General features: G+C 34.6%; 1 protein-coding gene across 1 annotated transcript in view; it reads left to right on the forward strand.

Moving 5' to 3' along the window:
- LOC128990460 (chromosome transmission fidelity protein 18 homolog) overlaps positions 1–18,429 on the forward strand; it is a 58,506-nt gene that overhangs the window by 20,298 nt on the left and 19,779 nt on the right. Inside the window, exons 14-21 of the mRNA XM_054412830.1 lie at positions 1,414–1,541; positions 1,887–1,985; positions 2,437–2,548; positions 3,719–3,889; positions 7,881–8,030; positions 10,108–10,238; positions 10,617–10,819; positions 11,059–11,132. Coding sequence (XP_054268805.1) covers positions 1,414–1,541; positions 1,887–1,985; positions 2,437–2,548; positions 3,719–3,889; positions 7,881–8,030; positions 10,108–10,238; positions 10,617–10,819; positions 11,059–11,132 — 1,068 coding nt within the window. The remainder of the gene's footprint in view (positions 1–1,413; positions 1,542–1,886; positions 1,986–2,436; positions 2,549–3,718; positions 3,890–7,880; positions 8,031–10,107; positions 10,239–10,616; positions 10,820–11,058; positions 11,133–18,429) is intronic.

The following is an 18,429-nucleotide window of genomic DNA, read 5'->3' on the forward strand; positions in this document are numbered from 1 at the left end:
CAAAATATTTAACCCACCATCAGTTGTATTGTTCGGACAGGTTGCGCCTGACAAAAACCGTACTTATTCCTACACCCATGCGAATCTAACTTGAGATATTTGAAAATGAGCCAAAAATCACCCTTTCCATGTTTTACAAATTCTGCGTGTGTAAAAAATATTGCACAATATCTTTAAAACATTTTCTTTACGAATCTCATACCGTGTTCGTTTCCAGTGGGCTGATCCTTGTGTTCTCCACATCCATTTGTATTGTTGACCAAGGGGGCTGAGCCACCCTCCGAATTTTTTTTTCTTTTGAGTTGGTCACGGGCAATATTGGCTTGTAAGCGCCATATTATTAATCTACAAGTTGAGTGTAGTTTTGTTAGCTTGATTTATTTTATTAAAATTACGACAGGCAGATTAATAGTAGTTTGGGCAACTTGTTTAAAGATTTCAGAATAGTAAATGGTAACTTTTAGTGGTAATACTACCAGACTATTCTCTGCTTTAGAGCCTCCAGAGTGTTATAAACTGCAATTTAGCACCTTAAGATACAAACATTTTTCCTCCTGCCCTCTGCGGGGTATTACCTTCTAGGCCCTTCGGTTCGGCCCCCCCCCCCCCAAATCAAACTCCTGGCTACGCCACTGTGTATACATGACTATTATTAATCAAGTAAAGAGTATTTTCTGCTGTTGGTGATCGATCAAACCCAGGATAAGCGTAATGCTCAACGCAAAAACAGATTTAAAACTGTGCACTACCACAAATACCAGATGGTGCATAACTCCAACTATCCTAATCAATCGGGACCATAGTATGTTCGGATGATCAAAAATTCAGATAGTTGGACTTATAATTATACAAAAATTTGGAATATTTAACAAATAATAATATTTTATGCATCCCAGAACGTGTATCAACACGATTGAATTGAAAAATTTTGCTAATGAAAAATTCACACTTTTGCTGCAATTGCAGAGAATGATTTTACGTGAAGGCAGGAGACGTTGATCTTGTCCACATGACTGCGGGAGATATTCTTCAAGATTTCTGGAAGGGAAACGATGATGATGTTTCTATGGCCGAGGTGAACAATGATCAAGGCTACATGGCTGTGGGGTATATTTTACATTTTGGCACGATTACAAAAGACGATAATGATGTTTCCGTGACTGTGGGAGACGATGATGACTTCTGCAAGACTGCAGAAGGTGTGCCAGATTTTGCCGTAAACAATGACTAGGTATGTTTTCGTGGCTGCGGGAAACAACGAAAAAAGGGCAATAGGCTTCTGCCCCGTTACAACAACTCATATTACTGTGGTTTTAGGTTTTTAAATGAAATATTTCTGTGATTCTGATGATCGGCGATTCGGATAGTTGGAGTTCTACAGTATTTACAATTATCTTCTTAATTCTGTTGCAGGCGACCAATGGTCAAGAAGCAACCGTGAGGTTATCACAGATCCATGCTGCTACTATTGGAGAAAAAGATATGCAGAAAGGACTGTTTACTGTGTGGCAGGAAATATTTCAGATACCTAAACCAAAGAGGTAATTGAGTGAATGATGACATTACACATTTTGTAAAAGTTTTTAGGTATTTGTTTTTAATAAGAAAGATGTTCTAGTAAGAACTGTAGTAGGAGTGTAAGATTATTTTGAGAAAAAACATATTTCAAGTCATATTGTCCTTTCAAATTAGTGAACCATATATTTTACTTCTAAGACCTATGTAACCACACTGGTTTTAAACTCATTTCAAGTTGAATATACCTACAGTAACTAATGCAATGCATAATTTTCAACCAGACAAATCCTTCCGTTATATTTGACCTTGATTGCAATCTGATTTAATTACTTATTTAGTTGTAAAAAGTGCTTTGTAATTTTTAATAGAAAGACTTTTGTGGAGACGGTGTCCCGAGATGCAGCCAAAGCAGCGCTGGACTTGGATTCTTGCAATACCAAGACATCAACGTCCACCCTCTCTGAAAGGTCTGAAACTGTATAAACTCTGTGGATACTTCGTTAAATGGTTCAGATTTTGTTACACCTCAGACAATAAGTTAATTTACTTTAAACATTCCACCAATAAAAACTGATTGATCTATCCTTCGTAGTTTTAGTTAGGCTAATGGTTATAGTGCTTGTCTTAAAATCTCTACGCCACTGGCCTGATTTCAAGCTAGAAGATCCTGGACTCAGATGCCATTTGTTCATAATGTAATCTAAGGTCGACATAAGATAGTAACAAGACCAGGGTTTGAAGTGTTTCTTTCAAAAAAATTCAAACAAGCCACAAGCCATAAAGGTAGATAAACCCAAACAGCCATTATAGATTTTTTGAATATTTTTCATTATACATATTCAAGTTTTGTATTCCCTATTTAGTGTTGAGCCAACTTTGTTGAGTTATTATAGGTTTAAAACTGTTATACGTTTTCAGGATACGTTCAGTGTTGAAGACAGTTCAGGGTTGTGGGGATTACGATCGTCTAGCTCAGGGAGTGTTTGAAAACTACCTCAACATGAAGTCAAAAGACTCAACTATGGTTTCGGTGAGTGATTCAAACTCATTACTCTTTTCAGTCTTTTCCCATTTCTTTATTAAATCACATTAGAAATATTTTTTGTCGTACTTTTACTTAGTTTTATCATGGCTCCAGGGTTTTTACGTTTAAACTGTGAAATTTCAATATATCAGTTGTAAGGACAATAATGATGACTTCAATCCTGTATCAAAGTCAAAGTTTAAGACAATCTTAAAATGTAGTCACTGGAGGAAATAGTTAAAACATGTTTTTTATTGTAATAACAAGTGGTAAGCCTATAAAAGAATTTTAGAATATTGGTTTAATCATAGTTAATATTATTTTGATAATTATCAAATGTTTAATGATTTATTGAAATCTATTTGCAATTAGGTATTTGCAAGAGCTACCTATTAAGATAAACCACAAAAATGTGTATCCAATGCTTATCCTAAATCTAAACCGAGAAATATAGAACATTGTATTATGGCTTGAAGTAAATGGTTGGAATTACATTTACAGTTAAGCTTTAAAGAGAAAATTCACCTAAGGACGAATCCGCTTGAAACTGGTTCATCTAAATGTCTGCAGGACAGGTGGATTTTTTCTATTTTTAAGAGGTTGGCGACTTCTTTACCTTGAATTTTCCCGTCGACATGAGCCACAAAGGTCTGTTCGTGGAACACATTAAGTAAAGCAAGGAGTGAGCCGGTGTCATAATGTGTTATAGAATGGAAGTTTTCTTTACGCTTGTTGCAGTGGTACCACTTGTTTTTGTTAGAAATAAAAATTACGTCTGCTATGATTTTTTTAAATTACATCTTTTACGATTGAGCAACGAAACATGGCGTTCGCAAGTTAGCGCGTTTTTTTTCATTAAAATGTAACTCATTATAAGATCAATATACTTATGTTATAAGGTTCATTCTTATAATAAAATGAAACTTCAGAATCTCATCTTTCCATTGGTATAAGAGTTATGTCAATTTTAACAACTATAACTGTGCGTAACATGCAACGGAAAAAAAGTTACCCTAATCGACAAATTTTGTCGCCGCCACTCCAGCAACACATTATGAAATCAACATTTTTGTCGATTAGCCATCCTAGGTTTAAGTTATAACTAAATTATGCATGTCATATTGAAGGGTTTTCAATGTAGTACGATAGTTGAACGTTTTTTTAACTCTTGTCCAGATATCCAGTGGATTAAGTTGGTTCTGCACGTTTGACTTGATGTCCACCAAGATCCACACCACGCAGAACTACGTATTGTACCCATATCTGGCGTATCCGTTTGTCATCTGGCACTTGCTGTTTGCTAGTCTCACCTGGCCCAAGCTCGCCTATCCCAGCACTGGTTACGAGGTGAGATTGGATATTTATAGGCATGCACTGTGGATGCGATACTCCCTGGTGTGGATTAACGTCCGCACGGGTGTGTACTACGCTATCCGCAGTACTATCCTGATAATTAGACCAATTCGTATGTACCAAGGAAAAAAAGTGGTTCAGATTCCACTATAAACTGTAGGTCCCTTAGTCGCCATTAGCTGTATGGGCTATTAATTAACAGCTGTGTCTAAGGAATATGTCGGCCTTAGTCACTAACAAGACTAGCAAGACTACAAGATCGCGCCACTCATCCTACACTCATCTCCATTCATACTTGGCTTAAAATACCTACTTTGTATGGTCGCCATTTCAAAGAAAAGTATTTAAAAAGTATTTAGAGAAATATACAACATCAAGTAGAAATAAACACACTGTACACTGCCCTTCACTGGAAGTTGCCTAATGCCTAGGTCAGATAACTGTAAAAGTTGGTGTTGCCTATGAAGGCGTTTTAAATAAGTGGATTGTATTTTACTTTTTAGCGAATCTTCAATTTAGTTTTGGGTTCCAAATTACACGGACTTTTATTTAATTTTGACACAGATTAGTTATTGACAACAATGAAGTTCTTGGAGGTCTTGAATTGCGTTATGGTTTTCACGAGATGTTTTTTATTTAGGCCTAACTGTAACTGTTTTGAGCTAGTTAAATTTTCTGACACACTATATTGCACACAATAAATTTAGTTATAAATTTAAAGAGTTGAATTGACTTAAACAATAAGAATAGAGAATGTTAAAAGTGTGTGAATAAGAGGAGAGAATAAAAACTATATCAAACAAATGATGTTACAAGACGATATGCACATGGTAATGTTTATTTTATAAATTGTATTGTTGCCTTTTGTTGGCCATATGAGGATTGTGCAATTGACTCTCTCTTTCTCTGCCAGCTGGCCTATATTTAATGAATACTGAACAGTTGGCTTAAAGGGGAACCATGCAAACATGTAGAAATAAATGTGTTACCTACTGAGATATCCATATCTTACAGATAAAACACTCAGCTGTACCATAGATAAAGCATACTCCCTTGGTAGATTTCTCATTCTTATGGAACAACTGAAGCCAATTTTATTGTTAGTTCTGTCTGGTGCTCTGTAGAGGTCGTGTTTTGTTTACAATTTGTTTCTTGTTATTTGAGTTATTTAAAACCTCGTTTAACCAAATAAAATTATCTAATCATAAACAATAACTCGTCTCCTAGTTAAAAAAACCAAACAGTAAACCCAAAATCATCAAACTAACCCTAAAATAATAGAAACAAAATTTTGTCAACAGTAGCATTAAGTGTCACCGGACAAAAACTAGACATGAAAAACGAGCTTCAAATGTACAATGGGATGAGAAGTCTACTTATGTTGGTTAGTCTATGTCTGTGCATATCAATGCTTAGTTTTGTAATGTTTTCTTATAAAACATAGACTTACACTTAAGTAACAATGAACGATGCAAAATTATTGTGTTGGTGACATGATTGTACCAATATGCTGTGTCGAAAAAGACAGTTTGAAATGGGTATAATTTGTGAGAAAAAAACCATACACAAAGTTAAATTTTTACCACACACATATTTGCAATAAAATCACTAACCCAATTAATTATGTACAAAACAAAACACGCAACACACTAAAACTAAATTGAAAAAAGTTAGGTTCACAACCAAATTAGTCCTGCATAGACAAGATGCCATATTATTACTATGACAAGGAAGGGAACGATAGTCTCTATACTCCGCGCCAAAGCTGGTGGCGGCTGATTTAATCAGTCAAATATTATAAAAGTAACTGCAAATGTGTAGTCTACAAAGAATTACAAGAAAATTAAGTCTAAACACGATGTAACTGCGACATTGTAAAGTATTTGGTTTAACAGATAACATATTTCAAGTTTTCACTTTTCATACTTCTAAAAAAAGCCTTGTAGACTTTTTACTAGGTTATTATTGTGTTCTGACAATTTGCACTACCAGTTCGGTTTGAGTTGCGATTCGCTTTTATAAAGAAATATAATTATTTAGGATTTTTTTGTATTTTTATAAGACACACTTCTACCCTATATAGACAACCTGAAATCAGATGACTCACTGGGTGGCATGACTCACATTCCTTGTTGTTTGTTTCCAATACCTTCCCCCGGTCCAAAGGTTAACTATGACTTGTTTTCAGTCAGTCCCTAAACAGTTTATGTCCTGATCAGTTCGTGTTCATAGTTCGGTGCTTCGTGGTGTTAAAGTTTGTGCTGTTAAACTGTGAAATAATATATAACTGTGATGAGGAAGTTTTAGGTTTATATTTTTTTGTCGTATAAGTGTTAATAATGTGTTCAGAGGTACTCCATACGCAGGCACGTTCAATTGTTGGAGCTGTTATTGAATATTTTTATGAAGAAAGAAATAATTTGGGACCTCTGAAAGATGTTAAAAAAGTTTTAGAACGAGTGGCTGATGCGACTAAAGTGTCAAAATGGACCGTAGAAAGAATAATTGCTCAACTACGTGAATAAACCAAATACTTTACAATGTCGCAGTTACATCGTGTTTGGACTTAATTTTCTTGTAATTCTTTGTAGACTACAAATATGCAGTTACTTTTATAATATTTGACTAATTAAATAAGCTGTATCGATTGCACTTATAACCCAGTAGGGGTTATAATTACCAAGGCCCGAAGCGGTCGAGCTCGGTCTAATTGGGGGTAGGCTCACCGACCAGGCCGTCCTAATCCCTCAGCCGCCACCAGCTTTGGCGCGCAGTATAGATTCCTATAAATGGTCAAATAAAACAACCAGTTTTAAAATCTATGGCAAATAAACCGTCCTCTGACGTTTGTTCGAGTAAAGGTGGTTAATCCGAGCGACAATGGTATGTTAAAAGATGGATCAATTAAAAAATCAATCTACTGTAGGGCACACATTAATATTGATCACTTGAGTCAAGCAAGTAATTGAAGGTCACAGAGACCATGGAAAAGAGAGTGATATGAATAGGGGGTTACAAAGGTTAGGGAAGTCACTTACACACATTTATTCAGGCCTTAAAACACATTGTCGGAGAATAGTCGATTTTATTTGTTGTTAAAAACCATACATGTTAGAAAAAGTTGTTTTTGCAGAAGGTCACTGATTTATTAGTAAGAAACAAAGATCAGTATCACTAACATAGCTAATCATGGTGTGGCTAATGTTACCTAGGTACTTACCTAGGTAATGGAAATATCCGTGTAATAAAGGCAATACAAAGAAGTTTTGTCAACGTTAATTGGTGTGATGAAATATTAATTGACACAGTTTGTTGTTTGTCTCATCACATCACAGGCTGTGAATATTTTAGCTGTCATTAGCGAGCTGACTGCGTTGCTATTCACGGGAGTTATGTTAATTTACCTTTATAAGAAAGGTTCTCGCTCCTTACCGGCTAATGGGAAACTTCTCGTTTACGGGGGTCAAAAGGCGCTTCAGATTTTGAACTTCCTTCATGATGCGCTTAACTAATTTTGTTTCAAAATACGTTGGTAGATTTTTAATATGTATATTTATTTATAGCCTCTTTTTTATTCGTTCAAGAAATTGAATTTTATTTTATTATTTATACTTATAGATTTTAGTTCCTCAATTTATCTATCTACTTTTTGTCATTTTTAGACCCTATTGTCACCTTTACTGTTTTACTTAATTTATAGCATATTATTTGTTGGCAATTTCCTTCTTTTTTATTTGGATATGAACAGATCCAGCCAGTCAACAACGGAAGGGCTGCTTTCGAATTTTATTGCTTGCTACAGCCAACTGAGAAAACTTTGACATAGTAGACCTGCATTTTTGGGCGATCTGGAGACATAAATCAGATAAAAATTCAAACCTTACCATGTCTCTTTCTTTCTTATTTTATTTTTTTTTGTTCAATATTTTACTCAAAAGACGGGGGCTGTAGCTAACTTTTAAAGTCTCTCTGGATTTGTGTCTAGATGTCTGTTAGACTACAGAAGTGTACCCAGCTAGTAGATGAGGTACTCAAGTCTATGGTGGCGTCAGTGAGAGCCTACACATACAGAGAACAGCTCATACAAGACACACTACCTCTCCTGCTAGAGATCATTGTACCTGTGCTTCGGCCTGTGAGTATTTACTTTTACTTGTCTCTTGAAGCCTTTTTATACTTCTCCTCCCTAGTCTCTGGGAGTCTTATTTATTTTTGTATAGGTTCACAAGAGGCTTGGTTTTCAAGCTGAGCAAAAAGTGTAGTCTAAAAACACGAGTGATCAAGCACCAAGTCAGATCCAATGGGAGCTTTTATCCTTACAATATTATTGCGTTTGCCGAAAGTGTCTGCAAAGACTTCATGATCAAAAATCCCAATGTTGCCGTTACCGTGGGAGACTATGAAGTTGTGTCTATGACTGGGGAAGAAGAAGAAGTGCACAAATTGTCTGCAATTGCTGAAGATTTTCTAAAGCTTCACTCAAACTCAGATTGATTAAAAATCAAAGGCCCCCTCGGTTTTAGATTTACATTCTAGTAAATAAAATCTTGTGTCTTTACCGATATAAGTAATAATCGGCCAGCAAGCTGAAAAAAATGTAAATACACATTTACCAAATACGTTTGAAAAGCCACCATTCCATTGTGCCATTAAAAAACCTTTTTGGTAAGGGCACAAATCAAAGTGTTATTGCAAATAATATTTTTTTTTCAGTGTGCAAATTGCATTTAGACTATCAAATGTAGGATTTGTCCTAGATAGTGATGTAAAATACCCTGGGTATTTACCCGGGTAAATACCCAAAATCCATAAATACCCGGGTATTTTGGGTATTTATGAAATCGATTGAAATTCATTTATATTCACCCCTAAATATGTTATTGTTATCATTACATGAAAAATTAAGATAGTCTATAACACCTTTTACAGTAACTTGATGCTTTGCTAGTACCTTTTATTTAATGATTTAGCACTTTTTTTTAAATAAAACATAAAGTTTTTAAAAAAGAATGGGGTTTCGTTTTTTACTAAGACAACACCTCATCAGAGAAATAGTGAACCTAAACCTACTTCTACTGTTATTAAATTATGATAGTTAAAAATTTTTATCGTATAAATGGCTTGGAAGGCTAGACAGACCTAATATTTAAGGCAGAATGGCAGAATACTAAAAGTAATTAAACTTTTCTGTGTTACCGCTTAGTTGGAAAATAATATATTTGGATAAACCTACTAAAAAATTAATCTCCTGTTTTTTGGTCTAACTTAATATAATTTTGAAAGATTTATATTACTGTAGATTTTAATGTTTTGTATCACAAGTTTATGAAATTAGTTTTTTTTTATTTTGATACCATTAATACCAACAAAAGATCTAGAACAAAAATATTATTAAATCCTGCCATCCTACAGATTGAATTTTAATTATTTTCTTAAGTTATTTACACGCCTAGGCCACTACTAGGTTAAATTTTCATGTATTTATAAATAATAATTATTACTTTGCAAATTATTTTTCTTCACTTTCAATAAAATAGATTCATCTATCTATCATAGAAATTAAAAAATCATAAGTAGGCAGGACTTGTGCAACCATGCGACCAAAGTATTTATGCTGATTATGCTTTATGCTCAGACCTGGGTATTTATGGCGATTGTACCCAGAAGTAAAATGCTAGTAGGGACCATATGAAATTTTGTTTAACACATTTTATCATCATTTTACTATCCTTACAGGGTGATAATTGCAAAAAGACATCTCAATCTTCTCTAACTTTAATAAAAATTATAAATACCCAGTTTTTGGGTATTTACCCGGGCCTGGGGTAAATTCCCGGGTAAATACCCAATTTATATTTACCTACCCACTGGGTATTTACCCGGCCCACATCACTAGTCCTAGATACTAAATTCATGATTAGCAGCGTATTTATTCCTAAAATAATAATTGGGTGTTATATATATTACTTTACATGATGTAGCAGCTCAAATAAAAATCAACCTTTTTATTTTTATTTTTATTTTTTAATTTTTTTATATTTAAAGGCTAGGATCTTCTCAAAGAGAAGCAAGTGGGAGGGCTTAGGAGTGTCTCTTGTGCTAGGATCTACTATTAAAATGTTCAAAAGAACAAATAACTTCCTCTCAAGCTGAAAAAAATATACAGCTTTGTCCTGCAAATTAAGCATTTTACAAAAATACGTTTGCCGTAGGTGAGCCTGACTCTGTACAACAGCAAGGAGAAGGCAGAGATGAGCCATGTGATCAGTGTCATGATTGACTACAACTTGACCTACACTCAGGAGAGAACTGCTGATGGCAGCTTCCACTTCAACTTGGATCCGTAAGTTGTCAAAATAACAGATGTGCCACTTCACTTAGTTGAGTGAGGGAAAGCGATTCAAACCCCTCATATCTTCCTCGATGTGTTGAGGATTGTACCTGTCTCTCTCCACCAAGTCTGAGAAACTAGCTAAGATAACCAATTTTATTTTCAAGTTATCCATTACATTTTCAATTTTAAGTGGTATACTAAGGAAGGCATGATGAAAGTGGTTTACTCATAGAATTGGCCCAATGATTGTCCTGTTTTATACCCACAGTCAGCTTGCATCAACTTGAGGTTATTATAAACCCTACGCTTTTTCAACTTCATCATTTTTGTTAATATTGTTTTTTGTTGAATATAAAGTGATTTATCCCAAGCGTTTCTTTATTGCAGCAATGTAGAGGAGGTAAGCCGGTTTGAAGGAGTTAAGGGTCGCACGCTGAGCTACGCCGTGAGACAACTGATGTCTCGTGAGATAGAGCTAGAGAAGCTGCGTAGAGCCGAGGCCAGCTTGTACCGAGACAGTACTCCTGCCATGTCAGATACTACTGTCTCTGCAAGCCCATCAAAGAGGAAGCTACCTTCTACACCCAAAGGTAATACTCAACTTAAGACTTAAAAGTTAAATACTTTGTATGTTTTTAAATGATCAGTTAGATATTAGAAGTTAATATTGATTGAAGGATGGTCAACAAATATTTGTTAGGATACCAGCCTACATGAATTCCAAAGTGCTCACTTTGGAGGACTATTTCCTATTCAAGTATTCTATCCTTACACAAATCCTTACATCTCAGATCCTAATGTTCTATGAAAAACTTAAATCCTTTTTCAGGTGCCGGGAAGAAAGCTCTACCAAACCATTTACAAAGGCTGACACCAAAGGCAGTAAACAAACCTGAAGACTTGGTAAGTTATATTTTTAACTTTTGCAATCTTAAGTAAGTTAGATGGATTTATTCGCCCGTAGTAGTAAAAGAAGGGGTGGTATCATGCTTGAAACGCTCATGCAAAAGTTGAAGGCTTACTGTTATTAGGCTTATTTTTTTTGGCTCACATTCTAGAAACAGATCACCTTTCCGACAGAGAAAATGGAAAAGTCATGGAAAACTTGAGGACGTAGATAGTAATTTTTAGTGGACAGGTTGGCAGCAGGTGGCACTTTCTGATGTCCATTGCCCACTCTGGCTTGTTTTCTTGGTTGTGAGTCATGGACAGAGGTAGAGGTCCTACAAAAGGCACAACTCAGGGGAGGTGGCAGTGGTCCACTATTCCGAAGAGAGACACTATTCCGAAAGCTTCAGCATACCGCACTGTGTTTGAGTTAGCTATCCTTGTACTTGCAGGTGTGGTTCCCGTTGATCTCCTTACTTTTGAGCAGAAGCAAATTTTTGTTGGGAACTGTACTTTGAGTCTTACTGAAACCCGAGAATGCACTACAGGATTGATGACAAGAGAGGGGTTTGATTGGTAAAACTCATCGAGGATTTCCAAAGGTGGGTTGAGTGAAAGCTAGGAGAGCTAAATTCCCATCTCACCCAGCTCTTCACCAGACACGACTGTTTCAGGGCTTACATCCACAATGTAGAAAACTCAACAAGCCCGGAATATCAGTACGGTGACTCTGACATACCTTCTTCCATTGTATGAGTTGGGAAGCGGTCAGAAGGGACCTCAAAAAAATTGATTGAACCAGTTATAGAGTAACCTAATGTCAAAATTAGCTCTTTTAGTCAGCAAAAAGTTTACCTTAAGGTGTGTTTGGTTAAAAAGTAGGTGTATATGACAGAAATCGGTTTCTTAATTGCAGCTCATCTCGGTTCAATTCAGCTAGTTTCTGTGCTATTTAAGTTGCTATAGCTTTAACATTGGAATGGAATTTTAAGTTCTATCCATAATGCTATCAGTATCAACTATAATTTTACCAATATTTTATACATAAAATATGTATACTTTTATTTACACTTTTAAAATGGGCCTCAGTTATTAAATATTGTAAACGTGTTAAAAAATCTGTTACACTTTAAATTTAATATTTTAACCAAACCCCAAATTCAGCAGTTCATACCAAAGTGACTCACTGTGTGAATTTCAAATGCAGTAAATTCAGCTCACATGGCGGTTTTCGGTAATTGTTTGACCTGTGTTTGAGTGCAGCATAACAGATTCACCACCAATAATGAAGAGCCAGACAAGATCAGTAGACCGTAGCTGAATATACAATGGATTGATTGCTTTTGGTACAGTGATATCTTTGACTATTGATGAAACTAGACATATATCATCCATAGATTAAACAAATCCCCAGTTTTATGATGAACGTGGACGTAGTTGACTTGAGCAGTCGATGAAAAGCACTGGTGTAAATTGCTGATTTCAATGGTAACTTGTCATATAAGTCAAACTGTTACAACTTATTGTAACCTATAACAACTTTTACAGTTGTTATAATCCAGAGAAACTATTTCTTAAATTTATGGTTTAAAGAAAAGTACAGAATTATTAGGTATTTTAAAGTTGTAAAATAGTATAATTTTACCAAGTGATGGTTATGGTATATAGTACCATTAGGCCCAGCGCACAAGGTGTGACTGTTTTACAACTTTTGCAACTGTTTTGAGACCTCAGCAATGTATTGCAGTGGGGAGGCGCACACAACGCAACTGGTTGTATGCGATTTCAAAAAAAGTTTGAAACCAGTCACATACAACCGTGGGCCCGACGTTGCAGTTGCGTTGCAGACTTCAGTTGCACGAGACCACGGGGCGTTTTTGTGGTGTTTGGTGGTATTTTGGTGGTATTTTGACAGCCGTATAGTGTTTTTAGTGTTTATAATTTCCTATCCGACTAGCTCTAGCTGCTACAAACAGCCTAGGACTAACATTCTTGCTCAAATAAGGGTGAACCCAATGCTCTCTCAGTACCCTTCGCCGTCTTCGGTATTGATAATAGCTAATAACGTCTTCTTCGTCTTAGTCTGACATAGTAAGCGCACTTAAGGCTTTAAAACAACGTAACTGCACTAAATTGACACTCCACTGATTGCACAATAGACACAACTGTAGTTGTAAAACAGTCACACCGTGTGCGGACAGAAGTTTTGTTTCAGTTGCAAACTGGTTCCAGATGTAACTGGTTTGCAACAGTTGTTGTAAAACAGTCACACCGTGTGCGCTGGGCCTTAATTTGGAACAAAAATATCATGTTATTAATGTGTTCTAATGTCTCTTTATGTGTATAACTAGCTTGTGCCATGGCTTTGCCTGTGATCGTATAACCATAAATATTATACCGCATAAGAAATAAACAGAGTATTACAATCATTACAATAATTATCTAGTGGTTTCGCCAACGATCACAAAAATAAGATATTATCATTATTCATTGCATCACACAGAATTTAAAAACTAAATGAAAAGCATTTAATCTCGGACTAAAATAACTTACAACATAAAATCTTGAAACTGAAAATGCCACGACTCTTCAGCTTCTCCAACTATAGTTCTTTCATAGCTATATCGGCTCTAAAGGTAAAGAAACTTTTCCACCAGAACAACACGTTCAAGCAGGCTCATCATTCCATTTTAATGCTCTGCAATGTATACACTCTCTGTCCATTCAATTTATTTTTAATAATATGTATTGTCTATAGTCTATTGTTGCTTGATATTCCGTTGCATCATTTCCAAACATGCACCAAGTATCGAAGTATATCTGTTGAATGCTTGTCGCCAATTATTAAATTAAAACAAAAACCAGGAAAACAAAGATTTCGGAATAAAGCATTGATTATAAAATCAGATAGATGATAAAGCAATTTTTCAAACTATATTTATAATTTGACATATCTGCTGCCATTATTATGTATAGATAGGTGCCTGCCACAAACCGCCATGGAATTAGTAGCGCTAGAAATATTTATATTTGTTCAAAAGAAAAAAAAATTTAATTTTGTTTGTTAATTTTTGTACGACGGCGTAGAAGGGCCATGGAGTAACCAAAACGGCACACGTTTCACTGATGTCACTTTGAGGGAACACCATTACCGCAACGATACGGCTATGAGCCATCGGCCTCGGTGGTGTAGTAGATAGCGTGTCGTACTGATAATTCGAACCGGGTTTGAATCCCGCTGGTAGCACTAACTTTTTGTCAACAATTTTTTTCATATCAGCAAGTTTGATTGGTTTGGTTAGGTTATGACAGTTTAATTTTATAATAAAAAAATGATAAAATTAAATTGTAGGCATTTATAATTTTATTTTATGAAAAAAACTATTTTTTAGATTAGTAAACCTTCATTCGATTTTTTCATTATCAGCACGTTTGGTTAGGTTATGACAGTTTAATTTAATAATAGAAAAATTATAAAATTGTCTGTTTCTTCAGACGCAGCAGTTAGTGACGTCAGCAGTTAATGATGTCAAACGGCACCTGAGAAATCTTCCGTGTGCCCCACCGATGGAGTAACATTTTTTTTTTTTTATTCTGACTTTAATTTTAAATTTTTTACTTTTATTCTCAAAATTTTGACTTTTAATCTCTAAATTCTGACTTTTAATCTCAAAATTTTTACTTTTAATCTCAAAATTTTGACTTTTAATCTCAAAGATGTAGTTATTTTTTACAATTACAACCAACCGAGAGAGTATCACCAACATAACGGCACAAGCGGCTATCTTGGATGGCACGCTTTTCTCTTATGTTCAACCAGAGAGTAGTGACTCCAGTCATCCATTCATCTCTTCTCTATGGTTATATTAGGCCTACTTACGGAGTTTGGTGGTAATTTAACACTCAAAACCAGATGATTTAAACAGTAATTGAGCTCCAGTTGTAAAAGCGCTTGCAATAAATACGACGTTGTAGAATTCAATGAATTTTGAGATAGAAGTCAACATTTTGGGTCAAAACTTTGAGATTAAAAGTCAAAATTTAACAAAAAAAATGTTACTCCATGGCCCTTCTACGCCGTCGTATTTTTGTGAATCAATTGGACCTCGCCGACAAGTTTTGTAAACTTGGCGAGGCCAAGATGTTGTATTATCACAAATAAATATATTTGAATTTGAACATAACTGTAAACAATCCTACTTTGATAGTTCTCATTGTATATTACAGCTTTTTGTTGATGCTAGTTCAAATTAGCCATTGTCATAAATGCAAAATGAATAATAGTGCTGCACCCTGTTGGTAAACCTTGTAATAACTTTTTAATGCTATTGAACATCATAGAACCAACTTGTCTAGTTGAACCAGCGGCCAAAACTCTTCAATTCCTTTCAAATATTAACTATTAACCTGCCTCACTTTGTGACTTCAAAATCTGTGATATATTTGATATTTGGTTGATACGGATGAAAACGGTTATATTTCATCATATTCCTATTATTTGTTTTGCAAGCCCTATTATTTTCATAGCATGCGCAATCTCTTCGAGGTATCTTTTAGAAAAATTACAAATACTTATGAAACATATTGTGAAAACACAAAATCTAACATAAGTAATTTTCTTCTTTACATTTTATACAACTAACATTACGATATTTTACTTGAATTCCCCAAAACATCAATAAAGCGTACTACGAAGAAACAAAATTCTCTCATGATACAATACATAATGTAAGTAATTTTCTTCTTTACATTTTATACTAATAACAATAACATTAAAAAATTTTCCTTGAACTCACTGAAACATCACCAACTGGATGTAAACAAAACAATATTGTATCATGGCCATCTGTTTTGATAAAAAATGTAAACTTGAAAAAGTTCAGATGATTGACAACAGAATTCTGCATAAACTATGAAATTGTAAAAGCCTATAGGACGAAGGGCTTTCACAGAATATCAACCAAACCTGCAAAAGGCACATCTAGAGGATAAGAGCTTTAAATTGATACCCAATGTGTCTATAAAATATATATTTAGGGGTCGATTTGCTGCTCACAAAAATTCAACAAAGTCTTTTAATAATATAGATACTCATGAGGTTAACATGGGAAATTCCAGAGCCACTGGGGTGGGGACTAAAGTAAGTTCATCTTTCTTTCATTTTTGAAAATATGTTTGAAAAAAAAAAACAAAGAAAGAACTGCTGTACCATTTCGGTACTGTAATAAGTACAGTAATACATAAATGGACTACTATCACTATGCACTAGTAGTCTACTGGTGATATGTCCTGGAACAGAGACTGTCTATGGATGGCCACAGAAGTCACTGAAAATTACTGTAACAGATTTTCATTTTAAGATCCCAAAAGTCACAGAAAAATCGGGCTTAACTAAGGTAAATGCACCAGTAGCTGACAGTGCTCCAGAAGCTGACAGTTTGAGTTTCTTTACATTATAATGTGGTCTCTTAAAAATATTTACACATGATTGCATTGTTAGAAGAACATATGTTTATTCTTGATTTGTTTACAAAAAAATCAGTGAAATTTAGCCCATACTCGCTGAATGGTAGTGGTTTGAAAGCGACCCTGTCAGTACACATCACATTTAGTCGATTCCCTTAATGAAATTGTTAAGAAGGTAAGTTTGGTTTTTAGTCATTTCGCTAAATTTCTTAAATAGTATTAATGATTAGGCTCATTATTTTTATCAATTATACCTTTGTTGACAATTTCATGATAAAATTGGGGTGTTAGGGGTTTTGGATTAAAAATTATATCAATGTCAGGCTTTGGTACACAAAAGCCATACAAGTTCCAATAGCTGACAGGGGATATTTGCTACTTGCACAATATTAAATTGGTTTTACCCATCAAAATTTGCATGCTATTTATAATTTATGTGATCTCACATTTTTATAAAATGATTTTAATTTTTTAATTAATAAGCCAAATTATCTAAAAAAATGTATATATGTTTTTAATATAAATAAAAATATATATATATATTTGTAAATATTTTTTATTTTAAAATATGTAAAATAAATTTTCTTAATAACGTTTTACATGATTTTATAATTTAATTATTAAGTTAGATTTTATTCGTCTTATAAATTATAAAACCCTTAGGTTTAGCAGCTAGTACATGTATAGTTCCAGTGTCAGCTACTGGGACAACTGACTGTCAGCTAGTGGTACAAGCACTTTTTTCACTGTCAGCCACTGGAACACGTACAAAGGTTGAATTAAGTTTAAAAATGTTATAAAATATATTTAAAAAACCCTTTTTGTATGACAAATTTGAAAACTACACTAAATTTAGAATCACATAAAATCCGTAATATCTCTTTAGTTCCTATTTATTCAAAACCACGGATTATTAAGTGCGTATAGTTTCTTATACTGTCAGCTACTGGTGCGTTTACCTCTATCTCATGTCACTGAAAAGTATTGTGTTATTTGTAGCAAAGATCGTGAATTTAACAAGTCACAGAGATTTAGTTTGATGTTTGATCAACTCATAGACACTCTGTAGAGACTTGGGTTTAAATTCCATCCATCACCAATATTATAAATCTATACGATGGTGAAGTGATCCTGTTACTGAAAAGAAATGAAACTACTTATTTATTTTCGTTTAAATTTATAAGTTTGCTGTAAGATAAAGCTATTGTGGTTAAAAAGAACAAACAATAAACAAATAAGTAAAAACTGGTAAAAAATGTGACTTAATTGATGAAACAAGTATTAAAACATATCATCTCTAAACCATCATCTTTCACAAAAGACGGCAAAAAATTGACACTTTCTCCTTCAGAACAAAGCGGGGATAAGTGCCTCCATTTTGGGGGGTTGTATGAAAAGCGCGGTAAATAAAATAACGAGTGCCCAAGGGGCTGGTCCCGGGAAAAGATTAATTGCTAGATGTTAAGAGGCAGACGTAATGACCGCCAAATAGATTTACAACCGAGGTTAGGTTTACTGTCCGCCATCTTGAAATGTGTCTTCTTCTATTGTTTCCGCATTGAGCCATCGGGCCACAGTTATGGCTCATTTCATGCTTTTCGCTTCCTCATTTCCTCATTGTTCAACTCTTCGGTCTGATAATCTTCCGACAATTTATGGTCATTTTGTCAAATGTTAAGTGTTTCTGTTTTCATTTCGGGGTTTATGTACTTTATTGGAATTTCATTCTCAGTACATGTATATTCGTGGGTTATGTAGAGATAAGCCACGGGCTTTGTTAGAATAGGAATCGATTGTAAACTAAGATTTTTTCTTATCCTAGAAGGAAATGTGATAAAATATACTT

Source organism: Macrosteles quadrilineatus, unplaced genomic scaffold, assembly GCF_028750875.1.
Source record: "Macrosteles quadrilineatus isolate MER2022 unplaced genomic scaffold, UCM_ALF_1.0 Scaffold_3__2_contigs__length_128488019, whole genome shotgun sequence".
Classification (NCBI taxonomy): Eukaryota; Metazoa; Arthropoda; class Insecta; order Hemiptera; family Cicadellidae; genus Macrosteles; species Macrosteles quadrilineatus.